The following is a 26,131-nucleotide window of genomic DNA, read 5'->3' as shown; positions in this document are numbered from 1 at the left end:
GTAACACGTTCTCTGGAGAGTGCTTCATGGTTATATTTGTTTTTCCTGCAGGATCTAGTACAGTTCTAGATGTGCAGAAATAATGTGTAGGTACTTATTGAGCTAAATGCCTATGGTTAAAGAATTATTTTATCATTTCTACTGAAGTAGGGAGAAAAAAAGAAAGAGACACTCTGTTTTACCCAGAGACAGTCTCGCCAAAGAAGTGTTGCAGACAGTTCTAAGCAGCAGCTAAGCCTAAAGTCAGGCTGTGGAATGACTGAAAAATCTGAGACAAGAAAAAAAATAAGTGGAGGAAGGAGGTCAGAGCCCTGCTGGGATGTGTGGTAGAGATAGCACTTTCCACCCAGCACAGCTGCTAATGTGCTTAATTTAGCAAGGAATGGCCTGAAAACTTTTTTCCCCTCCTTAGGAATTAAAAAAGGAGGTCATGGAGCACAGGCTGGTGTTGGACACAGTGAATGAAGTGAGCCGTGCTCTCTTAGAGCTGGTGCCCTGGAGAGCCAGAGAAGGGCTGGATAAACTTGTATCTGATGCCAACGAACAGTACAAGTTGGTCAGTGACACTGTGGGACAAAGGGTGGATGAAATTGATGCTGCTATTCAGAGATCACAACAGGTAATGTTTATAAACACCTCTGCATTAATATTTTAGACAGCAGTGATATATATATATATATAAAGTATTAAACTATGACCCACATAAATACAGGCTCAGGAATAGGAATAATGAGATAAAGCAAAATCTGATGTAACAAATTATATCAGTGATGGGAAGTGATTGGATAAACGTATGTGAGGATGGATCTTAGTTTGACCGAAAACATTTGACCCTTTTTGAGAAGACAGGAATTTGTGGTGGAGTCTGTGTGGGCCCTCTTCTCAGCTACTGCCCCATTAAGAGGCAGATTCTGATAGATGTAGATAATATCTAGGATCAAAAGGTCTAAATACATCCCAGTCTTAGTTTGACATAATCAACTGTTTTAGCATTAGCTGGGGGAAGAGGGGAAGGAACGAAGAACTATAATTACTATCAAATATGCTAACCAAAATAGCAGAGCCATCCAAAATAGAACCTTCCCAGTAAACACAGGTGTCATATTTCCCTCAATTTTTTTTTTCCTTCCTGCTTTCGGGAAAAAGTTATTTGCTTTCCTTTATAGCTGGATATGCACCTATTAATGTGTCATGGTGCAAAATAAATACATGACTTCTTGGGTTCAGTGATGAGCAAAATCTTTGTGAACCATGTAGAAGTTTGCTTTGATTTCAGGTGTGTCCCCAACGTGTCTTTATTGATATCCCTAATCTTGGACCAATATTTCGGTATGAAATTTATCATGCTTGGGAGTTTATTTTCCTCTTTAAAAAGATAGTAAGTAGGTTGGCAAAATTGAAGAAGAGAAGAAATTGGGGGACCCTCATTAGACAGCAATCACATAGAACATGTTCTTCATTTTTCTTAGTTTTTGCATGACACTTTAAAAGTTGGGTGTTCTCCTGGGTTCTTAACACTTCTTCAGCTAAGCAAGTACTTCCTAGTTAACTTGACTCAACTGTCTGCTGCCATTTTTAGTGATATATTTAAATATATGACAAAAGTACTCTTCAGTATATGGGTAGGAAAAAGAACTGGCAGAAAGAGCACAGACTCATAAAAAGATTGTGATAAGTGTATTTTTTTTTAAAGATTTTATTTATTTATTTGACAGAGATCACAAGTAGGCAGAGAGGCAGGCAGAGAGAGAGGAGGAAGCAGGCTCCCTGCTGAGCAGAGAGCCCCATGCGGGGCTCGATCCCAGGACCCTGGGATCATGACCTGAGCTGAAGGCAGGGGCTTTAACCCACTGAGCCACCCAGGCACCCCAAGAAGTGTATTTTTAAGAGTGTCAGTTTTCATTGTTGTTTCTGGCTATAGGACCACTAACTGGGTTTTTTTAACTTCTTTCTAAGGAAGTTGAAATAGGATCGACTCATATTTGTTAAAGTATAATCCATTCCGAATTTTTTTTTTTATATTTTATTTTATTTATTTGACAGAGAGAGACACAGTGAGAGAGGGAACACAAGCAGGGGGAGTGGGAGTGGGAGAGGGAGAAGCAGACTTCCTACTGAGCGGGGAGCCTGATGCGGGGCTAGATCCCAGGACCCTAGGATCAGGACCTGAGACGAAGGCAGACACTTAGCGACTGAGCCACCCAGGTGCCCCTAATCCATTCCAAGTTGTCTGCATCTTTATTTATGATTTTATGAACTTCTCCCCCAGTTTTGTCTTTACTTTGTAATATAAACCATATTAGTGAAAATCCAGGCTTTTCTTTGTTGAAGAAATTCTAATTCTAAGGAGATGGACTTTTGTTGTATGTAATTGAGTCTTTCCTTTAATGTGTCTATTAGTATGAGCAAGCTGCTGATGCAGAACTAGCTTGGGTAGCTGAAACAAAACGAAAACTGACAGCCCTGGGTCCAATTCGCCTGGAACAAGACCAGACCACAGCTCAGCTGCAGGTACAGAAGGTAGGTGTAACACAGATGTATCCCCTGTGCCCTGAGTGAGTAGAATCTTCACCAGCTTAGAGTGACTACAGGAGAGTTTCTGACTATCCCAGGTGGAATAATGCAATTTTATGATGATGGATAGAGATTAAAAATATTTAAGAACAGGAAGAGATTCTTTGCTTTGTGAAAAGGGAGCAAGAGGCCCATTAATTCAGGAAAGAATAGTTATCAGTTTTCTGGATGATTTTTAGGAGAGGTGATACTTTTGTAAGCTGTTAAAAGATAAGCACTAAAGATGTATGGATAGGCAAAGTGTCAGACTTCATAGAAGAGTTTTGATGTGGCTTCATCAGAGCAAAGAGTTTTTTCATAGACTTTTGTCTAATATTTCAGTAACAGGCTTGGGGCCCTTTTACTTCGTGATCTAACTCTAGTTCACTTTCAAAGGCTTTCTCCATTGACATCATTCGACACAAAGATTCAATGGATGAACTCTTCAGTCATCGTGGTGAAATCTTTGGCACATGTGGGGAGGAGCAAAAAGCTGTATTACAGGTGAATTGCATTTATTTATTCACCATGTTCTTATCTTGATCATGATGCATCAGTGCAGTTATGAACTGATAGTTAAGGTTTTTTTCTTCTCTGTCACGGTAATGGTAATAAAGTGCAGCTTGATGTTCTGGGGGGTTCACATCCCTAACCCTGTGTGTGCAGATGTCCAGACAGTCCTACTGTATGATAGGAAATATATTGCAAATCCATTTTCTTTATAACAGAGGAATTGCTTCTTCAGTCCGTAAGGATCTTTGAGTTGCCTTTCAAAGTATCTGTAATGGATTTTTCAGAACCATATGCAGATTTTCTTTCTTCAGGTCCTTCTAAATGATCAGACCAGTTTTGTTTATTTTTGTAAAGGTTATGGTTACACCGCTTCCTCAGAAGTACTCATAAATCGAGCTACTTGCTTTAAATGTATGAAGCATAAGTGTTGGGTTTATGGAGACATTTTTCTCAGAGGAAGAGAGCCAAGTGAAACTCGATGGGCAGAAGATCCATAACAGGCCCTGAGTTGTTCTGTCTTGAACTGTCTCACCATAATTAGGCTGTGTCTGATGTTGTGTGTCTTCACTAAAAGGTTAATGCTGTGTTGTGCTTGCTCTGTTTGACTGTCTTTGAAACTACTTTCATATGTTAAAAAGTCTAGAAACAATATATATATGTGATAGGAAAAAATAGAAAATTCAGGTAAGTATAAGGAAAATAATCACTTGTAATTTTCTCAATCCATTTCTGAGCATTAAAAACTAAAGAAATCCTTTGGTTTTTAATGTGTGATATACACCTACATTTTTCCTTAAAAGAAGGGTTCGTAAGAGTAACAAATGTTATACTTTGTTATTCATAGGAAAAGACAGAATCGCTAATACAGCAGTACGAAGCCATTAGTCTGCTCAATTCAGAGCGTTACACCCGCCTTGAGCGGGCCCAAGTCTTGGTGAACCAGTTTTGGGAAACTTATGAGGAGCTCAGCCCCTGGATTGAGGAAACCCGGGCACTGATAACACAGTTACCTCCTCCAGCCATTGATCATGAGCAGCTCAGGCAGCAGCAGGAGGAGATGAGGGTAAGAAGCATGCTGGCTTTTATTTCATTGCAGAACTGAACATGGGCTCCACGATTTATTTGAAAACAGCATGTTTATCAGTGCCTACTGGGTTTAAGTACTGTGTTATGAAGTTAATTCTTAATCCATTAGCATTTCTTTGCATAATACAAATGCATACCTGAATTCTTTCCCTGGTCCTTAATATGAATGCATTAAAGAAAAGCATGGAGATGTCAGAGCCCTGAGCATTGCAGAAGTGAAGAACTAAGTGAGCATCAAGGGAATTTTTCATCTTTCCAGCCGCAGTGGGATGTTGTGGGATGAGTGTGGCTGGGTGGCTTTTTCCATTTGATTTGGCCCCAGTTGGAGTGGGAACCATGAAGAAAGGGCAGAGCGCATTTGTGGCATGTCATTTAGGGGAGGAGGGGAATCTGTAGACACTTAATGCTGTTACCATTAAAGATAGTTTTTAATGTTTCTTTTATTTGTGGTTAATGGCTCCTGCTTATTCCTTTCTCTGTGTTCCTGTACATGGAAGGATATAAACTGAAGGAACCAGCAGTAAAGTCAAGGAGTGGTTGGATTACTCTAAATGTTGCCATTTGTGCCTTGTCTTGCTTAGTGTCTCTCAGTTTGGGGAGGGAGACAGGTATTTAACCATGTAAAATATAATATAGTGCACATATTTATATGTACAGAAGAGGGGGATTAAACTTGTATCCGTGGGGAGGGTTGTGGGGAGTAAGAGAGGACGTATCTAGGAAGGCTTCCCGAGTGATGGAACATCTGATGGCTTTTGAAAATTAGGAGGATTATGTAGTATTAGAACCTGACTTAGATGTTTGTCTATTCTTTCATAAATAGTGAGATGCTGGGACTTGCTGGTTTTTAGCAGTTCACTTTGTTCCTCTCAAAGTTGATATGAGCTCTCATCAAAATATTTAAGCAAATAAATTGGTATAAAAATGCTCACTTTATTTTTTTTACATAGCAACTCAGGGAATCCATTGCTGAACACAAACCCCATATTGATAAGCTACTAAAGATAGGCCCACAGCTAAAGGAGTTAAACCCCGAGGAGGGGGAAATGGTGGAAGAAAAATACCAGAAAGCAGAAAACCTGTATGCCCAAATAAAAGAGGAGGTGCGCCAGCGGGCACTGGCCCTGGATGAGGCTGTTTCCCAGTCGGCTCAGGTATGTGTGTCTTAAACTCATGATCCCTTCAACACTGCCCTTTAGTCTAAGCAGGAGGTCTGTGTGTCAGGTGTGCCCCTGTGGTCTTGAATGTCTAGTCCAGCATGCTGACCGTACATCATCAGTAGGCCAGGAACCTTTGCCTGTCTATATTTTCGTTCAAAGGAACATTGGTATACTGATGCAGGATGGGGAGGATGGGGGGGGGTAAAACTCACCTTGGCTGGTATATATTTTCTGTTGATGGTTTCCTTGAAAACTTTATATTGTGATGAGTCTTTAGCAGGGATGATTTTGGATAAATTCAGCTTGAAGCAACAAATGTGTCAAGAAAAGTCTTATTCCTATTTGGCTTGTTACTTCTGAAATTTAGAGAATAGCACATTAGTTTTCTTACTCAGGAGGTCACCAGCTAGTTCCTGGTTCAGAAAAAGATTCTTAAGTAGCAAGAAGTAAGAGCCAAAGAGGAACATAAACCACAAGCAGTGGACTTTAAAGCATGTAACTACATACTTTTCAACTAATATATTAGTGTTAGTGGTATTTTTGTCATGTCTGGGTATTTTATTCCTATGTTTAGTCTCAGTACTCTTGGTTAATATTTGTACTTACTCAAGTTTTTCCCCCCAACCTTCCGTCCCATCTCTCACTCACATTGTGGAATGTGTTACTTTGTGTTGTTGCTGCCTGCTCCTGTCTTCCCCACATCGTCACATTTCATTGTTGTGTTGACCGCGCCCACCATTACAGATTGCAGAGGTAAGGTGCCCACCCACACTGGGATTAGGGGGTTCTTATGAAGCTGACAATTGAGAGAATTTACCTATAAGGAAATTCTCTTAACTGTAGTGGAATAAGCTTATTAGTGTGATTTATTATGCCAGTCTCACTTGGGGTGAAACCTAGAAATGAGGGAGTGGTGGGGAGTGATTTTACTGAAATCCCACTGTATCTTCCCTGTAAGACACTTTGAGTAGATAAGCCTTATTCCAATGAATCCAGAGTTGGTTCTAGAGAGCTTTTTAAGGGGGCAAGCTTATCTACATTGCTCCCTTTTCCCCTTTTTCTGCTTCAGATTGTAAATGAAAATTTTATGATTATAGTCCTGTTATTTAAAGTACCAGAAAAGTGGGAAGGTAAATTGTTCTTTTAGAATAAAGATAGATTTGGCCTTCCTTACTACCTTTCATCATGCTGGCATTTTCCCTTCTCACTATTACATATAGTGGATTATTAGATTGCATGCCATGTTACTTTTAATCTCCAAATCATGTGGCATATTGAGTTCCCCATTCATTTACACAGTTGGTGGAGGGCCTCTAACTTGTTGGTCTAATCTGTTGCATGCAACTGTCATCTGAGATGTTGACACACTGACTCTCACAGTTTCATGGTCTTGTCCCTTTCTTGTCACCCTAGTTGCAATAGGGGGAGTATTGTGACAGCACTAAATGACTTGAGTTGATTTCTAGCATATTACTTAATATCTTTTTGTTTGTTTGTTTTGCAAATAAACATTTACTTTCTCTTTTTGGTGGGCCAGCACAGGTGTGCTATCCCCAAAACAATTTCTTGGGCAAACCTAACACTTGACAGCCATCAGGCTAGGCTGAATGCAAGTCATCCCAAACAGTGGTAGATTTATAGCCTGGCCTTATTCCCTAACATTTCCCCCAGAAGTGTGATGAGGTATTACTGTGATAGCTAATGGTCCAACATCTGTTTAGTTCCATGATAAAATTGAGCCCATGCTGGAGACTCTGGAGAATCTCTCCTCTCGCCTGCGGATGCCACCGCTGATCCCTGCTGAAGTAGACAAGATCAGAGAGTGCATCAGTGACAATAAGAGTGCCACTGTGGAGCTGGAAAAGCTGCAGCCTTCCTTTGAGGCCCTGAAGCGCCGTGGAGAAGAGCTCATTGGGCGATCTCAGGGAGCTGACAAGGATCTCGCTGCAAAAGGTGCTTGATGAATCTAATTTTTTTTTTTTTTTTTTTTTTTTTTAAGTAGGCTCCATACCCAGCATGGGGCTTGAATTCAAGACCCTGAGATCAAGAGCTGAGCTGAGGTCAAGAGTCACATGCTTAACCTGGAGAACTACCCAGGTGCCCCTAAATCTAATTAATTTTTAAAGAAAATCAATAGAATAAATTCTAGGCTCTGGTGACTCCACCATCACACCAGATACATTTCACTGAATGTGAAGGCAGTCCCCAAGTAATAAGTATTCCACAAAGTCATTTGGAAGTCATTTAGAATTCAGAACACATCTCTCCCATTGAAACAAGATTACAATCGCTAGTTAGATTCCCAGGCCAGGAAACAAATGCTCTTTTAACCCTTAACATGAGTGTGCTGCAGTATCCATAGTGGGTAGAACATAACTATGTTCTATTCCCTATATGGGAACCATAGTGAGTTCCAACAGAGAACACTGGAAACTAGAACTCTCATCTCAACCCCTTTATAAATTAGGTCTTTTGGTTTTGACTTGTTTTTTTAAAGATTTTATTTATTTCAGAGACAGTGCAAGAGTAGAGGGAGAAGCAAAAAGGTGGGAGAGAGAATCCCAAGCAGACTTCCCCTTAATAGAGAGTCAGATGTGGGGCTTGATCTCTCGACCCTGAGATCATGACCTGAGCCAAAATCAATGGTCAGACGCTCAACCAACGGAGCCACCCAGGTTCCCCTCGGTCTTTTGTATCTTAGCGGTACCTTTATATTAGATGATAGATAACTCATTTCCACATTACCTCTGTGATCTCTGTGGGAGACCAATATACATGGAAAATACAAATGTCTAAATAATAAATATAAAGCAAAGGTAGAAAACTATCCTGCAGTTTAAATTTTTAGAGCTTTTTAAAGAATAAGAACTAGGTGAAATTTTTGATGAAGCAGATTCAAGTACTTAGAGTGTCCCACTCATATCTATTCTTTATTCCCTCAGAAATCCAGGACAAATTGGATCAAATGGTATTCTTCTGGGAGGACATCAAAGCTCGGGCTGAAGAGCGAGAAATTAAGTTCCTTGATGTCCTTGAACTCGCAGAGAAGTTCTGGTATGACATGGCAGCTCTCCTGACCACTATCAGAGATACCCAGGACATCATCCATGATTTGGAAAGCCCAGGCATTGACCCATCTATAATCAAACAGCAGGTGGAAGCTGCTGAGGTGAGACAGAAACAAAACCCCATCTTGTACATGTTTGTCCTCTAGAAAACCACTTTATCCAAGCGTTAACAGCTTACCTGGGCGTTGTTACTGTTGTTGTTGTTTATTTAATAGGACTTTTTCCCCACTTGAAAAAAATATGTGCTCTACTGTATATGGTAGAGATTTCTTTTTTATACTTACACGTTGTACCCTTGTATAGACTCATACAACCTTCATAATTGTGATGTAGGACAGTTCCATCACTCAGAAGTAATTCTCCCATCAATTTTAAACTCAATTCACATGAATAGAATGTACTTTTTGATTTTAGTCCTTTCTGGACTCAGTATTTCTCAAGTTAATTAATTAATTTCTAAATAAATTTCTTTAATGTAGAAAAACAACAGATAGAATAGAAAATAAATTCTGGATTCATCATACAGAAATAACAATTGTTACTTTGACATACTTTTTCTAGTCTTTTTGGAGAGCCTAGTGTTTACTAAATGCACTTTCACCTCATTTTGTCTCTTTAGTTTCAGCCATTCTCCCCACTCCCTGCCTGTCACTGCCAGTGCATGAACTAGTTTTTAGGATTTGGCCCAGAACTGACTTTCTCCAAGATTATATAGCCTAGCATTTCTATGGTGTTAGTCTCTCAGCTCTCAGATTGCTGCCTTGTACTATATTATTTTATCCTTGTTGATATGCTTCCCTGTGATAGAGTTCTTTTTTCTTTTCTTTCTTTTTTTTTTTTAGATTTTATTAATTTATTAGAGAGAGTGAGTAGGAGGGAGAGGGAGAGTCTGAAGCAGACTCCACACTGAGCACTAATGAGGGGCTCAATCCCACAACCCCCAGGATAGATTTCTGGCTGTAGGTTATTATCTCTTGGAGGCTGGAAGGATGAACCTTCAGTAAACTACTAAAGCTCAGTAGACCTTTCCTAGAGTACTTTAAAAATGCTGTTATAGATACAATATAGATGTATGAAATATATATGTGTGAGAGAGCAAAAGAAAAATGAACCAAGTCTGAAGTTACACTGTTTGAGTAGATGAAGTATTAAGGACATTGAAAGGCTTTCGTGAAATTGACAGTTCTGTTCAACATCTGCTATTGATGAGGGTATAAATTACATTTGCAAAGTTTGGGAAGTTCTGTTCTGCTTTCTGTTTTGGCTTATGTTCTGTTCATTTACATATAGACTATTAAGGAAGAGACAGATGGTCTGCATGAGGAATTGGAGTTTATTCGAATCCTCGGAGCAGATTTGATTTTTGCCTGTGGAGAAACGGAGAAACCTGAAGTGAAGAAGAGCATTGATGAGGTGTGGAAAAAAATGGATATGGAATTCAGATGAATCCTTAGGGGACTCACACTGAAGACTGGTATTAATTAAAGAATCTGTTTTTCCCTTAGCTGAATAATGCCTGGGAGAGCTTAAACAAAACCTGGAAAGAGAGGCTAGAAAAGCTTGAGGATGCCATGCAGGCCGCTGTGCAGTATCAGGACACTCTGCAGGTGAGAGGCCACAGGGTGACCACCACAGAAAGAAGCTTCTGTGTTCTTTTTGTCATATTCTAAATCCAGTAGAATGGATCACCTTTGGAGGACTAGAGCATTCTCAAACCTAAGACAGTGCTATTTCGGTATTTCTAGCCTAATTTTCCTGTTCCTAGTGAGGAAAGTACTGATCTCCAAATTTCTACTCTTCTTGCCATGTTTTTCATCATCATCTTTATCCTCAGGGTGGCTGTGCAGTGAAGCGGGTTGTATTGTGTAAGTCCTTGCTTGCCAGAGGTTCCAAACCCAGGTTACCTTGAAGAACAGCTTGGCACAGTACTTTCACCACATCCTGAGCTTGCTAGGTGGCCGTGACAAATACTAACCTCTATTCACATTTAGTTTTTCCAAAGTGTAGTTTATTTTAGACATTATCCTAATAATACTGGTTCTGTTCTTAAATCTCCATATTATTGAAGTAAAGTTCATTACCCCTTACTTCTGCCCCCTACCTAAAAACACAAATAGCACAGGGTCTTTGATTTTTGTCTGCTTATGTCAGCAGAGATGATGCTAATTCTCTCCCAACAGCTGGTGCTTTTTTGTTTTTTGACTGTTTGTATTTTTGTTTTAGGCTATGTTTGACTGGCTAGATAACACTGTGATTAAGCTGTGTACCATGCCCCCTGTTGGCACTGACCTCAACACTGTTAAAGATCAATTAAATGAAATGAAGGTTTGTGACTGAGAATGTCTTTTGAAAGAAAGTTGCATTTTCGTTTTTAAAGAATTGGTTTGAGTTAACATGAAATATGTCTCCGGTAGGAGTTCAAAGTGGAAGTTTACCAACAGCAAATTGAAATGGAAAAGCTCAATCACCAGGGTGAGCTGATGTTAAAGAAAGCTACGGATGAGACGGACAGAGACATTATCCGAGAACCGTTGACGGAACTCAAACACCTCTGGGAGAACCTGGGTGAAAAAATTGCCCACAGACAGGTGAGGCAGGTGGTAGAGTCTGTCAGTGGACAGCTAGCTACTGTTTTCTCATTTCCTGACAAATGTCTCCTTTATATCTTTTTCTGAGTAGCACAAACTAGAAGGTGCTCTCCTGGCCCTTGGCCAGTTCCAGCATGCCTTAGAGGAACTGATGAGCTGGCTGATTCACACTGAGGAGTTGTTAGATGCTCAGAGACCCATAAGTGGAGACCCAAAAGTCATTGAAGTTGAGCTTGCAAAGCACCATGTAAGTGCTTTCAGTTTTCATCTCTCCACCTGCTGGTTTGAGACCAGATGTTGTCACCAGAAGCCTTTTGATATTGTCCGCACTGTTAGAGAATCAGACTTGTGGCATCTGTGGAAATAAATGATGATGTCCAACATTTTTTTAGGTTCTAAAAAATGATGTATTGGCCCACCAAGCCACAGTGGAAACAGTCAACAAAGCTGGCAATGAGCTTCTTGAGTCTAGTGCTGGAGATGATGCCAGCAGCTTGCGAAGCCGTTTGGAAACCATGAACCAGTGCTGGGAGTCGGTGTTACAAAAAACAGAGGAGAGAGAACAGCAGCTCCAGCTGACACTGCAGCAGGTACGTGTTGTCTGGACCGGTAGGTGGGGCTGTGCATATAGCAGGGTCCGGAAGAGCACCTGTCTGAGCCTGTCAAAGGAAAGCAACCTGGAGTAGCATCCCCTCTACCCACTCCACTCTGTGTCTTAAGAGGAAGGTCAGTTCCACGCTGGAATTTGTCTGGAAAGAATAGCTTTTGATTGAGTGGTCCTTTTTGGATTTGTCTGTAGCCTAGTCTCTTCAGTTTCTCTTCAAAGTTAGTAGTAGTTAGTAGATCTTGGTTATGACAAAGCTTGCTCACAGATTTCATTATTTCTTGCATCAAGTCAGGATCCCCTCCTCCCCCGCCTCCCTGTCCATTTGCAACAGTACCTTAGTCAATCAGTTCATCAAGTTATATCAGACATCAGTGATAGGTTACAAGGATTCTACTAGATTCTAGAAATAATTAAATGTATCAGCTCCGTGCTAACCCAGCAACAGAACCACCCTGAGAACAGCCCAAAATTCCTTCCTCAGGGTAGGCTTCTCATATGGTCATTTAGTGTTTTCTCTTAAAGCTGAGAATTGACTGCTGACCTTGCTGATATGTCTTTTCTCAAAGGCCCAGGGTTTCCACAGTGAAATTGAAGATTTCCTCTTGGAACTGACTAGAATGGAGACCCAACTTTCTGCATCTAAGCCCACGGGAGGACTTCCTGAAACTGCTAGGGAACAGCTTGATACACATATGGTAATAGATGTTTCTTGAAGTTGAACATAATCCCTTATTGAGCAGCTCCTTATTGAATTCATAGACCTGTATGTATCTGGGAGTCTACGAAGTATAACATTTTTGCCAACAATAGAGTACAACTTTAAGGATTGCTGCTTTTATGCGGTGTTAATACCACCTACCACAGGCAGCAATGGTGACAGGGAAGCTTGATTGGAAATACATTGGTGAGCTGGTAAATTTTGAGTTGGTCAGTCAGTTGGCTTAGGAATATTGACCTGAAGGTGAGAGCATCAAGAAGACAAATACAGAACACAGATGTGTCTCTACTTAGGAAAAGAGTGTTTAGGGGGACTTAGGGAAATCAATAGATACTGACAATGTATTAAGAAAGGGGCTAAGGGAAAGAAGGCAACATAATTTCTAGGCAAATATTTCATGAAACAGAAATAAATTATTGGGGGGTCTATTTTTGTAATCGCTGATCCTTGAATCCTCTTAACTTGATAACAAAATTATTTTAATTTTAATGAAGAATGATGGGATTCATTGCTAAGCAGTTGAACTGAATAAAAAAAAAAAAAGGGTTTAATCAAGAATGAGACCTTCCTGGACTTCTCCAACTGTGTTCATAAATCTGTGTGTGGGTGTCTCTTAGGGAATTGGCATTGCCAATCTCCTTCTTGCCTTTTTTTTTTTCCCCAGGAACTCTATTCCCAGCTGAAAGCCAAGGAAGAGACTTACAATCAACTGCTTGACAAAGGCAGGCTCATGCTTCTAAGCCGGGATGACTCTGGGTCTGGCTCAAAGACAGAACAGAGTGTAGCTCTCTTGGAGCAGAAGTGGCATGTGGTCAGCAGTAAGATGGAAGAAAGAAAGGTATCACCACAAATTACAGTGTCTGATTTCTGGGCTTGAGTCATTTGCTTGCCAAATGCATGTAATTACCATCTAGTTTCTGTGAAGACTTTTCAAAGACCAGTGCACGGTACCAGAAGTTGCAGAACTGATATCCTCAGGATCACTTTTGTGCTTATCAAGCTGTGTTTTCTGCTGTTGAATTCCTGTTTTGTATCTGTGTCAAGTTGCATTGATGGTGCTAGTTTCTGCTGCTATTTGCTTCTGTTATTCATTCCTTTTCTGCCTTACCAGTTCAGACATTACTGGCTGTTACTGCTCAGTGATGGACTTACAACCCATATTAATCACCGAATTGTGTTCCTTCTGAAAAACTGGGTTAAGTTGGAGTCACTGGCTTGGGATTGGGAGGGTGGGAACAGAGCATGCAAGAAGTCAGGCTAACATTCTCCAGAAGGAATTTGGACCCTTGTATAAATCCAGTATGCAGAGAATTTTACTAAAAAGTCAGGAGATAAGTATATTTATGTGACCTCTACCATTCTTCTTCAAAAATAAAATTCTCTTCAAAAGAAAGGCGATCAGGGATCAAGGCCTCAAAACACTGTTTTTTATGAATACTGAGTTTTGGTATATCACTCAACACAGAGTTTCTGTACCAGGCAGATCAAATGTAAAATATGTCTTCAGATCTGTTGGCCACATCCATTCAACAGTTACTAAGCAAATATGTACAAGGCACTGGCCTGCTACAGGTATAGTGGAAGCAAAGGTGTGGACCCTATCGTTGTGAAATTTAATGGGCAGAAGGGCATAAAACAAATATGCACACATGTAAATGAACATTTTTAGAGAAGCATTAATGTCCTAGAATTATTTTAATGTGAGGTCTGGTAATTCTTTTATATGAAGAATGACCAGAGGAGCTGAATATAAGGCTTTGTTTTAATTCTTAGACTATCCTCTGTTATTCCTGCAGAATGCAGAACTAGGAGTAATTAAAGAAACCAAGGAAGATTCTGGCTCAGAATCAGGTTTCTTGAAGGTTTTCCCATCAGTGGAGCAGATTGTCTCAAGAAATAGTTATCTATCACTGGTGGAACCGGTCCGACAAGGGCCAGGTATCAAGAATAGTTATTTCTGATTTTGCAGAACATTACATTTCAGTATCACTAAAATCATTGATTAAATATGTGTGGTGCTGTATTAAAGAAGATATAGATAAGACATTGTTGAAAGATTTCCTGTCATCTAGGAACTTGCAATGTATTAGTTTCCAAGCATTTGTATGATAAATATGAGGGAGATTTTCTTTTTCCTCTTGATTGGTTTAGATTGGGTCCTTACATTTTTGTAACATTCATTATAGTGTTTTTCTAGATTATAAAAATAACCTGAGAGGCGCCTGGGTGGCTCAGTGAGTTAAAGCCTCTGCCTTCAGCTCAGGTCATGATCCCAGGGTCCTGGGATGGAGCCCTGCATCGGGCTCTCTGCTCAGCGGGGAGCCTGCTTCCTCCTCTCTCTGCCTGCCTTTCTGCCTACTTGTGATCTCTGTCAAATAAATAAATAAATAAAATCTTTAAAAAAATAAGTAACCTGAAAACACAAAGAGGAAAACCTCTACAGTATAACCCAGTTAACAACAATTAATATTTATCATGCACATCTTGAGTTTCTTTTTATGAGTTAACAACATGTCATTATTCCACTATACCTGCCTGGTAGATGGACCAGGAATAGAGGCCATCACCTAGGTGTGTGGGTAGAGGTAGAGTTTATCTTTGAGGCTTTAGCTTGTAGCTTCTGGAATTAGGGTGTACTCTTAGCACTGGCATATGCCCTGAATGAGCCATTGTTTTTGTCATTCTGATTTAGATCGAAGTGTCTAAAAATTTGTATCTAGTGTTGTTTGCTTAGAATATTATGGCTTTTATTACCTTTTCTCCTTGTAGCTTAAAAATGAGCTTCAGGGGCACCTGGCTGGCTCTGTCAGTAGACCATGAGACACTTTTTTTTTTTTTTTTTTTTTTTAAGATTTTATTTATTTGAGAGAGAACACATGTGCACAAGCGGGGAGGACCAGAGGGAAAGGAAGAAGCAGGCTCCTGGCTAAGCAGGGAGCCTAATGTAGGATTCATCCCAGGACCCCAGGATCATGTCCTGAGCTGAAGGCAGATGCTTAACCGACTGAGCCACCCAGGTGCCCCAGGAGTATGTGACTCTTGATCTCAGGGTTGTGAGTTCAAACCCCACACTGGCCCTAGAGCTTACTTAAAAAATAAAAATTTTTAAAAATACTGGGCGCCTGGGTGGCTCAGTTGGTTGAGTGACTGCCTTGGGCTCAGGTCATGATCCTGGACTTCCAGGATCGAGTCCCGCATTGGGCTCCCAGCTCCTTGGGGAGTCTGCTACTCCCTCTGACCTTCTCTCTCATGCTCTCTCTCACTTATTCTCTCTCAAATAAATAAATAAAATCTTTAAAAAATATATATATATATATTTTATATATATATATATAAGTATATATATTTATATATATAAATATATATATAAGTATATATATTTATATATAAATATATAATAAATATATAATATTTATAATAAATATATAATAAATAATATAAAATATATATAAATAATATAAAATAATATAAAATAAAAATATAATATAAAATAAATAATAAATATATAATAAATATTATATTTATATATAAATAAATATTATATATATAAATATATATATTTATTTATATATATAATATATATATTTTATCATATATATATTATATATATATATATATATATAAAATTAAAATTTAAAAAAGAATAAGCTTCGGGCACCTGGGTGGCTCAGTGGGTTAAGCTTCTGCCTTTGATTCAGGTCATGATCTCAGGATCCTGGGATCAAGCCCCGCATGGGGAGTGTGCCTCCCCCCCGCCTCCTGCCTGCCTCTCTGCCTACTTGTGATCTCTGTCAAATAAATAAATAAGTCAGTAAATAAGAAAGATTAAGCTTCAGCCTCATACATTTTCAGGTGCCATATTTGCTGAAAACATATTTGAACAGAGAGCATTGCACGAGCATCATCTTTACAGTAAAGTGCTTTTCATTTAGTTGTTTTTACACCACAAAAGTACGTTAAAGGGAAGTGAGGCTTTGCCCCAAACAAATTGCAGATCCTGCAGCTGTCACCACTGAAGAATCTGTTCACTTACATATACTGAATAGTTCCATCCCTGTTCTTTAATATCCCAAGAAGTGGGGAATTGAAGAAAAACCCACATAGCTGCAAATGGTGCTCTTTCCTTTTCATACATGGTTGTTTCGGTTTCAGACACTAACATTAAATTGCCCCCTTTTTGTAAACAAGGCATGTTTGGAGGTTGATTAAATGAGGCTTCCTTTTTAGAGGTCATTTCATTTGGTGTACAATTCACGCCTTTGTTCTTGAAGCTACAATTCCTGAATTTGGCACTTTTTCTTTTTGTGTGTTTTAATTAAAATTCAGTCAAAGCTGGAAGAGGCCCTCAACCTGGCAACAGAATTCCAGAATTCCCTGCAAGAGTTTATCAACTGGCTCACTCTAGCGGAGCAGAATCTCAACATTGCCTCTCCTCCCAGCCTGATTTTAAACACTGTCCTTTCCCAGATAGAGGAGCACAAGGTAACTATGACGTCATGATGTTGCCCTCCTTTTGAGAGGGCTAGTTGAAAGAGAAGCTCCTCTATCTTATCTTCAGTTTAAAGAAAGCAATATTTTCCCCTCAGGTATTTGCTAATGAGGTCAATGCTCATCGAGACCAGATCATTGAGCTGGATCAAACTGGGAATCAGTTAAAGTTCCTTAGCCAAAAACAGGACGTTGTTCTGATCAAGAATTTGTTGGTCAGCGTCCAGTCTCGATGGGAGAAGGTTGTCCAGCGGTCTATTGAAAGAGGGCGATCCCTGGATGATGCCAGGAAGCGGGCAAAACAAGTGAGTTATGAAAGAAAGAGACCCAGTTTATTGAACAACCTTGGGCTGCATGTGTGGAGTCTCTGGAATGATTTTCATGAAAGTCTAGTTTGCATAGTCATTCCTGTTATAAGTTATTTTTTATATCATTGTAGTTCCATGAAGCTTGGAAAAAACTGATCGACTGGCTGGAAGATGCAGAGAGTCACCTGGACTCGGAGCTGGAGATATCCAATGACCCAGACAAAATTAAACTCCAGCTCTCTAAGCATAAGGTAAAGCATTCGTGGCTTTTAGGTACAGAGCTTGGAATTCACTGAAGATTGCTAAAAATGGACGTCAGAGCTAGTCAAAAGAAAATCAGTTAATGTTGGAAAATCAAAGTGATGAAACCAGCATTCCATTTTATATCTAGACCGTGTCAAGCCCTAAGAGTCATTCATTTAAATAACAGTTCAAACAAAATGATTTTGGGAGTAACCAGTTAAAACTATAGGCTTTTAGAAATTGTTATGCACTGCCATATATGGTATAAACAAAAATTTATAAATTTCTTAAGGATAAGCTATTGTTAATTCAGGAGGTAGTGACCTTCATACTCTGATTACCAACCCGAATACTGAAAATTTTTCTTTGTTCCAAATAAAGACGTCATCTGCCTTTTAGCATCAGTTTTTTGGTTTTGGTTTTTTTTTTCCTTTTTGGAAACAGGAGTTTCAGAAAACTCTGGGCGGCAAACAGCCTGTGTATGATACCACAATTCGAACAGGTAGAGCCCTGAAAGAAAAGACTTTGCTTCCTGATGACACTCAGAAACTTGACAATTTACTGGGAGAAGTCAGAGACAAATGGGATACTGTTTGTGGCAAGTCTGTGGAGAGGTGAGTATGAATTTTTGCTTCAGTGGGGCTGTATATTATCCCAAAACTACCAAAGACTGTTACTGAATTCCATAAAATAACCATAAAGCTAATGCATCAATAACAGGTTTTATAGCATCTCAATATTTCTAGTTCATTCAATGAGAATTATGAAATAAGTTGAATAAAATAATAAAATTCTCATTTTCAGCTTGAATCTTACTGTATTAGAGAGGCCCATAAGCTCAAGCCAACAGCAATAGAAGATTAGTAACTCCAAATATTTGTCAATGACCAGTTTGTGATGCTAACAGCTGTCTCAGTGAGTTCTCGCACTGTGTCAGACAGCAAGCAAAACCTCTGCACGCATCACTTCATTTAACCATCGTAATGCCTAACCTTTACTGGACAGTTACTACTGAGCACTTGCCAGATAGAGGCTAACCAATCATGTAATCCTCATAACAGCCACTGAGGGAGATACTGTTATTCCCATTTTACAGATGAGAAAAATGATCATAAAAAGGTTATGATCATAAAGAGTGACCCCCAAGGTCACTCAGCTACTAAGCAGCAGAGCTGGGATTTGACGCTGTTGGATTTGGTTCCATACGTGTGCTTTCACCCAATTGTACACTATGTTTTGCTAAGTAATATGATATCTTTGTATTATTTATACTCCCATTTTTTGGATGAAGTGACTGAGGGTCAAAGAGGTGACGAGAAAGCCCAGGACTACACAACTGGTCTAGAGCTAGGAGTTAAACTCCTGACCACAGACCATGACCAAAACCATCATCTTCTTCCTGAGTGATATAAAATGATTAACACAGATCTTGGTCATTATGGTGTATCTGTGTGTATAACCACTGGACTCTTAAGGGACCAGGAGGGCCTCTGCACCTACCACCTACACTACCCTTACTCCATTCTAGAGAGTGGTTTGATTAAAAATGTCTAGACATATCTCTTAGTCACCTTTTGCTCTATTTCAAACCAGTCCAGCATGGAGGGCCCTCTCTCTCTAGAGTTCAAGCAGTATTCCTTTTCCATTCAGCGGTCAGAACTGTGAGCCAGCCAAAGAGACAGGATCTCTAAAAACGGTGAGGGTTGTGTGCTTTTCTCAGGCAGCACAAGTTGGAGGAGGCCCTGCTGTTTTCGGGTCAGTTCATGGACGCTTTGCAGGCCTTGGTCGACTGGCTGTACAAGGTGGAGCCGCAGCTGGCCGAGGACCAGCCCGTGCACGGGGACCTTGACCTCGTCATGAACCTCATGGACGCCCATAAGGTGAGGGGTGGGAGCTGCGCTGCAGGGGGGGCACAGCCACTGGGTCCTCGGCCTCTGCAGGCCTTCTGCTCACACTCCCCACCCAGGGGAGAAAGGAAGTCTCAATGAGCCTTTGTCTCCACTCGTTGGAGAGACCACTCCTCGTTCTGTGTCCTTAAACTATTGCTGGGATTCTGTGTCGATAACAGAGAATTTACCCAGATTGCTTTGATTCAGATTTGGCAATGTGTAAATTTCATCTTAGGGTTTCCTCCCTCTTCCTGTTGGTATCTCTCCATTGAGTCACACCATGAATTTAAACTCAGGAGCCCCTCATGATATGCATTTTCATGGACTCCTAAAATGAAAATGCATTCTTTTTTTAGCGGATTCTGACCCTAGCAAGCCCAGCATCATGCACAGCAATGTTTATGTGTAACCTACACCTGTTGTGTCAACCTCCATAATGTTGTTTCAGCACAAAGCATTCAGCTTTACTTGAAATTACATCAACATCTTATTATGCATGTGGCAGATGTGTTCTTATTGAACTCCCACAATTCTGGAAATTTTGCTATGATGTCATTCCTGTGTTACAAGTTAGGAAATTGGGACTCCAGCTGAGCAACTTACCCAGGCCTCGTCTTTAGAGTCACCTCTTATGGGTGTTTCTTTCTTACACATCGTCCTGCCTACCTCTATGTAAAAAAAGACACACAACTGGAACCTACCAAGGGGAACGGAACTAAGTGATTCCTTTTGTTCCTGTCGTTTTGCTTCTTGGGTTCAAAACATTTCTCAGCAAACTAATTCCTCTGATTTTCTTTCTAGGTTTTCCAGAAGGAACTGGGAAAGCGAACAGGAACTGTTCAGGTACTGAAGCGATCAGGCCGAGAGCTAATTGAAAACAGTCGCGATGACACCACATGGGTGAAAGGACAGCTCCAGGAACTTAGCACTCGCTGGGACACCGTGTGCAAACTCTCTGTCTCCAAGCAAAGCCGACTTGAGCAGGCCTTAAAACAGGTCAGAGACTTTGGTGGGGACACCCGGAAGGGGAGGATCTGAACTGATTCATTCTCATTTCTTTACCAGGATCAGTTCCACCCAGCCTCAAAATGAACATAAAGTCAAACACTGATATTCCGAATGTTCTACAAGATTTTAATGTTCATTTGTACTAGAGGAAAAAAATGAATTCAGTTGGTTTTCAAAGAACTACAAATGAAAGATGCCCTTTGTGGGAGGCTTTGATAGGGCCATCCGCGCCTCTGATGCACTGAGTTCAGGCCCAACCCTTTCTTTCCCTGCCATACCCCAGTGTTCAGGACAATGGCTGCAGAGAGGTTCAGTCTGTTGTGCTTGGTTATTTCAGGCGGAAGAGTTTCGGGACACAGTCCACATGCTGTTGGAGTGGCTTTCTGAAGCAGAGCAAACGCTTCGCTTTCGGGGAGCACTTCCTGATGACACAGAGGCCTTACAGTCTCTCATTGACACCCATAAGGTAATCCAGCCCCAGGGTGAAGTGACCCATGCCACCCACCAGGGTGAGGGTGGCCCAAAAAGCTTGGGAATTTCAGATCTCACGTACAAAGAACTAGAACCGGAATAAGCCCAGCTTCCTGGTTTAGCAAGAATGAGAGACAGATGACTAGTAGGTTTTATGACACCTTAAAGATCACTCATTTATCTTTACAGAAGTAATGCATGTTGGTTGTAAACAAGTGAAACAACGTGGTACCATACGAAGAAAATTGGACTATTCCAGCCTCTCTAGACTTCTCGCCTGCACATGGCTTGGTTTGGCTTTCCTTGTGTTACCAGTTTTGGGCCCTGAGCCTCTTACCAAGCTGCAGAATATAATACGTATCTGGGGCTACAATCTATCCTAATAAGATGGGAAATACTTCTTTTTTAATTTTTGTGTTACCCACCAGGGGATTTTAATCTTGATTTTGGCCCATGGTATTCTGTTGCTTGTATTTTTAAAATATCATGTTTTATAACTGTCATTTGTCCAAGACAGTGCTCATTGTTTATAAACACAGAAGTGAATCAAAACGGATTTTTTCAAAAAGAGAGAAAACGAACTCAGAATAGGACAAGGGTCATGCCCAGCCTGGGAAAAGGGGCTCCTGTCTGTGTCCCTTCTTGTCTTTGTCATCTGTAGTACAGACAGTTATTCTTGTATAAACCCTTCACCTCCTCCCATCTTTTAGAACTGGGAAGAAGGTACCAGAGACACCAGGATGCAGGCTTTAGGGGCCTCTGTGAACATCCATGGAGGGAAAAAACTGCATTAAAATCTTTCCCCCCCACACAGTGTAAACTAACAGTGCTGCTAGAGTAGATTTCTTCAGTTTGGGTTTTCAAATCTTTTTTGTTTAGGAGTTCATGAAGAAAGTGGAAGAAAAGAGAGCGGATGTTAGCACAGCGGTAGTAATGGGAGAGGCCATCCTGGCTGTCTGCCACCCTGACTGCATCACTACCATCAAGCACTGGATCACCATCATCCGGGCTCGCTTTGAGGAGGTGAGTTCCTGGTTTTAGAGGAAGACAACACGCGCCCCACACGGTGGGTTTATAGGGGAAACAATGGTACTGAGCTTTGTCCACCTACCCCCAGATAAGGAATTTTTCACTCATTCTGGGTATCTCAATAAGAAGTTAGCGTTTTAGTAATGACTGTTTCCTTGATGATGAGGTAATGAGCAGCAATCTGGAAGAATGGTGCTGGTGTAATGATGTGTTCATTGATGAATTCCAGTGGACTCGGTTTTGTGTCTTTCCTTTCTTCCTGAGAAATCCTGTGTTTAATACGATGTACGTGCTGGATTTGTTTCCAGGAGATTGCTTATTCCAGCTCTGTCACTGGAGTAAGAGTGAGGCCTTTTGAGTGCTTCAGGGGTCTTCCTCCTGAAGGTCATTATTAGGATCAGATGACAAAATGGACTTTGGAAACAAAGGATGTGCTTGACTGAGACAGGCAATGGTTTCTCTCTCCCCAGGTCCTGACCTGGGCTAAGCAGCACCAGCAACGTCTTGAAACAGCCCTGTCAGAACTGGTGGCTAATGCCGAGCTCTTGGAAGAACTTCTGGCTTGGATTCAGTGGGCCGAGACCACCCTCATTCAGCGGGACCAGGAGCCAATCCCTCAGAACATTGACCGAGTGAAAGCCCTTATTGCCGAGCATCAGGTATCTTAGCTGAGTCCTGCGGCTTCGGGCATTCCCTTTGTGGCTACTGGAGCCCATTTCCTTTGCCCTGTCTATCTGTTTTTAAATGGTTGCTTATCGTATTTGCATAGACTTAGCTTAAAACAACACATGCTTATTATCTTGCAAGTTCTGTGGGGCATGAGTCCTCTGGGTCCTCCTCTCAGTGTCTTACTAGGCCAAATCAAGGCGTCAGCCAGCACTGCAGCTCTTGCCCAGGCTCAGTCAAGTTCCTGGCAGAATCAACCCCTTGTGGTTGTGGGACCCGGGTCTCCATTTTCTTGCTGGCTGTCAGCCAGGAGTCACTCTTGGCTCCCAGAGGCTGCCCTCAGGTCTCAGCTGACCATGCTTACAGTGAGGAAGCATAGGTCTTCAACGCCAGCAGGAGAGGCTCTCCAGCCTGCTCAGACAGATCTTATATGGTAAAATGTATTCAAGGGAACTATTCTCCCATTATTTTCACCGCTGTGACCCTCAAGGGGAGGGGCTGATACAGGGCATGTACCCCAGGAGTGGGACTCCTGTGGGCCATCTCGGAAGTCAGCCAAAATTTTACACCTGGGTGCAGAAAGTTCTCTTGCCTGAACCCAGAGATGGGCAAGAACAGCACATCAAACTAAACTGAACAAAGGAAAGCTCAATTGAGCTGTCTTCGTAATATATCCTTGGGAGGCAAAGATGGTTTTTAACTGTGATCATTTACACTGATTACAAGTGTGGATCTTGGTTAATTATACTGTGGACATACAGTCTTTTTAGTATATATAAATAATTAGCCCTACCCCTGAAAACCCCCTGTATTCCTCTCAAGGTTGCATACTTTGACACCTTCTCTTCAGAGAGGTTATCTTCATATTCAAGGCACCTCTCTCCCTTCTGTGATTCCCTCTTTTACTTGTGTCTTCAACCTCTCCCATTCTATTTGCTCTTTCCTCCAGACCTTCTAGACATGGTCCTCTCAACCCTGTGTTCCCTTTGAATTACCCTCATTATTTCCACCCTCCCTCCTTTTTCAAACAAGCTTCTGGTCCCCTGTCTTCTCTCCTTGTTTCCCACTCACTACCCAGGCCCTTGGGGTCTGGCTTCCATCCCTACTAATACTATCCCAGTCACATCCCACTGACCAAATCCAGCTAATGCTTTCAGTCTTCATCTTACTTGACATGTGACAGAGTTGCCTCTTCCTTCTGAAAACTCTTCTTTGGATTCTTGTCCTATCTTATTTTTCTCCCCTCTCTCTGACTGTTCCTTCTCAGTCTTCTCAGCTGGTTCCTCTTCCTCTCTCCTTGTTAGTGTGTGTTTGCTGAACAAGTTCCATTCGTTACCCTCTTCTCACACTGCTGAGGTCTTACCTAGTCCAACAGTTTCAGCTACCGCCTGTAATCCAAACCTTTCACATCTGTTTCATCTCTAGTACCCTTATCTCTTGAAGTCTAGGTGTACAATAAACCAGAGGCAGCGCTAAAACTCCATGTTACCTGTACCATACTCTACCCTCCTTGTCCTGGACAAGGACACCTGCCTCCTTGTCCACCCACCTTCTGTGATGTGTCCAGGATGCCTGCCTTTCCTATGTCCCCCATGTCTGGCCAACCACTGGGCTCTACCTGTCCTACTTCCAGAATACCTCTTGGTTCTATCTAGGCCCTCACCATGTTTCGCCTCAGTTACTGCAGTGGTTTCCTAACTCATCCCCCACCATGTTTTGTCTTCTACACTGATGCAGGAACCATAGCTCTAAAATAAGGATCTCATCAGGTCTCTTCTCCAGATCAAAATCACTCAGTTGCCTTCCATTGCTCTCCAAATAAAATCCCAGTCCCTTAGCCAAACACAAGGCCTTAATGGATCTTTCTCCTACCTACCTCTCCAGCCCTCCGTCCTACCATTCTTGTGATTGCATCTTGGGCTCAGCCAGTGATCCAAAGGACCCTGGCTCACTAGACCATCAGGCTCCCTGGATCTCTCTGCACTGTGCCTTCTGCTGGGACTGCCCTCTACCCAGTCCTTGGCCAGTTCTTCATCCCTTGCTACTCTGCTGGAGCCCATCTCGGGCAGCTCTCCTTGGCACCTCTGCTTGTGGGGTGCTCATCCTCTGTCTATCTTTGCCATCCTGGGTGGCATTCATTGCACTGACTTCCTGGTTTTCCTCACTCAGCTGTGAGCTCCTTGGAATCAGAAGCCACGTCTGATCCCTTCAGGTTTCCAGCATCTGACGAAGAGCCTTGCTCAACTGTGTTTCTTGAAAGGAATGAGACAGTGTATAAAAAGGCATCTGTTGGGGCACCTGGGTGGCTCAGTGGGTTAAAGCCTCTGCCTTCGGCTCAGGTCATGATCCCAGAGTCCTGGGATCGAGCCCTGCATCAGGCTCTCTGCTCTGCAGGGAGCCTGCTTCCTCCTCTCTCTCTGCCTGCCTCTCTGCCTAGTTGTGATTTCTCTCTGTCAAATAAACAAAAAATATTAAAAAAAAAAAAAAAAAGCCATCTGTTCCATCATGAGCTTGGGCTTTGTGAGTAAGTTGCTGGATTCTGTCTTAGTCCGAGAAAATGCTGAACTCTGTTCCCTGTTTGTGTTTGACAGACGTTTATGGAGGAGATGACTCGCAAACAACCTGATGTGGACCGGGTCACGAAGACATACAAAAGGAAGAATGTAGAGCCTGCTCATGCGCCTTTCATCGAGAAATCCCGCAGTGGCAGCAGTAGGTTTCTAGCCTCCTGTGTTGGGGAGTTTCATTCCGGCTGTTGGAAGATGAGCACTTTCCAAGTCCCTGTCAGTAAACTTCTTTTTGGGGCACCTGGCTGGCTCAGTCAGTAGAGCATGCAACTCTTGATCTCAGGGTTGTAAATTCAAGCCCCATATTGGCTGGTGGAGCCTACTTTAAAACAAAACTAAACTATTGTTTTGAAACTCACTTTTCTTACACCAACACATAGTAACTATATTCCATTTTTATGGGCTGGCCTAAAATTTTGAAGTAGTCAGCAGATTGTCTTTGCAGTGGCCTTTCCGTTATTGTGGTCATCAGTGCCAGCTGTTCACATTTGGTTTGCACTCATTTAATTATCAGATAAATCAGCTCCTGTAGAGCCATTGCTTTTTTGGTTGAGTGGTCATTTCCTCAGTTCGCTATGGACAGAATAAATGGGAGATAGGAGACAAATACTCGTTGGCTGGGAGGAAGAGCAGTAATTTTGAAATTAGTATGCTTAATACCTGAATATTTCCAGGTCCCAGGTTTCTTTTCACATTTACTGACCGGTTACCATTTTGAAGTGTCCTGAGTTAACACATATGGCACTTTCTCTTTGTGAATTGACAAAACCAGATTTTCTAATCTCGCAGTTATTTTTCCTTTTAGGGAAGTCCTTGAATCAGCCCACACCTCCTCCCATGCCAATCCTTTCACAGTCCGAAGCAAAAAATCCACGGATCAACCAGCTGTCCGCCCGCTGGCAGCAGGTGTGGCTGTTAGCCCTGGAGCGGCAGCGGAAGCTGAACGATGCCTTGGATCGCCTGGAGGAGGTGAGGCCCTGCCCAGCAGCCTTCCCTGGAGGGAGGTGACGTCTTACCTTCTGAGGCCCTCTTACTGTGATCTGTGCACCTTGACCAGCTTCTCTAGAAGTAGAAACACACCAGGGTGAGCCAGTACTCTGTCCCTTAGGCCTCCTAGGAGAAAAGCACGTGGGTGAGGAGATGGCTCACAACAGGGTAGACCATAGCAC

The 26,131-nt window shown here is 41.6% G+C and overlaps 1 protein-coding gene across 26 annotated transcripts in view; it reads left to right on the top strand.

The window, feature by feature from the left end:
* Window positions 1-26,131, top strand: part of MACF1 (microtubule actin crosslinking factor 1) — a 353,302-nt gene that overhangs the window by 306,352 nt on the left and 20,819 nt on the right. For 17 of the 26 annotated variants that reach the window (XM_045981910.1, XM_045981909.1, XM_045981918.1 and 14 more), the window contains 27 exons: window positions 413-619; window positions 2,401-2,520; window positions 2,950-3,057; window positions 3,911-4,129; window positions 5,103-5,306; window positions 6,057-6,065; window positions 7,034-7,265; window positions 8,255-8,481; window positions 9,671-9,793; window positions 9,886-9,987; window positions 10,604-10,705; window positions 10,795-10,968; window positions 11,060-11,215; window positions 11,361-11,558; window positions 12,142-12,270; window positions 12,958-13,131; window positions 16,620-16,775; window positions 16,880-17,086; window positions 17,221-17,340; window positions 17,777-17,946; window positions 19,053-19,212; window positions 20,023-20,217; window positions 20,567-20,695; window positions 21,580-21,723; window positions 22,200-22,388; window positions 24,987-25,107; window positions 25,768-25,931. In XM_045981910.1, the coding sequence (XP_045837866.1) occupies window positions 413-619; window positions 2,401-2,520; window positions 2,950-3,057; window positions 3,911-4,129; window positions 5,103-5,306; window positions 6,057-6,065; window positions 7,034-7,265; window positions 8,255-8,481; window positions 9,671-9,793; window positions 9,886-9,987; window positions 10,604-10,705; window positions 10,795-10,968; window positions 11,060-11,215; window positions 11,361-11,558; window positions 12,142-12,270; window positions 12,958-13,131; window positions 16,620-16,775; window positions 16,880-17,086; window positions 17,221-17,340; window positions 17,777-17,946; window positions 19,053-19,212; window positions 20,023-20,217; window positions 20,567-20,695; window positions 21,580-21,723; window positions 22,200-22,388; window positions 24,987-25,107; window positions 25,768-25,931 (4,239 nt within the window). The remainder of the gene's footprint in view (window positions 1-412; window positions 620-2,400; window positions 2,521-2,949; window positions 3,058-3,910; window positions 4,130-5,102; window positions 5,307-6,056; window positions 6,066-7,033; window positions 7,266-8,254; window positions 8,482-9,670; window positions 9,794-9,885; window positions 9,988-10,603; window positions 10,706-10,794; window positions 10,969-11,059; window positions 11,216-11,360; window positions 11,559-12,141; window positions 12,271-12,957; window positions 13,132-16,619; window positions 16,776-16,879; window positions 17,087-17,220; window positions 17,341-17,776; window positions 17,947-19,052; window positions 19,213-20,022; window positions 20,218-20,566; window positions 20,696-21,579; window positions 21,724-22,199; window positions 22,389-24,986; window positions 25,108-25,767; window positions 25,932-26,131) is intronic. The other 9 variants (XM_045981912.1, XM_045981979.1, XM_045981996.1 and 6 more) reach the window with 1 other exon arrangement.

Source organism: Meles meles, chromosome 1, assembly GCF_922984935.1.
Source record: "Meles meles chromosome 1, mMelMel3.1 paternal haplotype, whole genome shotgun sequence".
Classification (NCBI taxonomy): domain Eukaryota; kingdom Metazoa; phylum Chordata; class Mammalia; order Carnivora; family Mustelidae; genus Meles; species Meles meles.
Note: the sequence above shows the minus strand (reverse complement) of the source record. Positions and strands in the feature narration are given on the sequence as shown.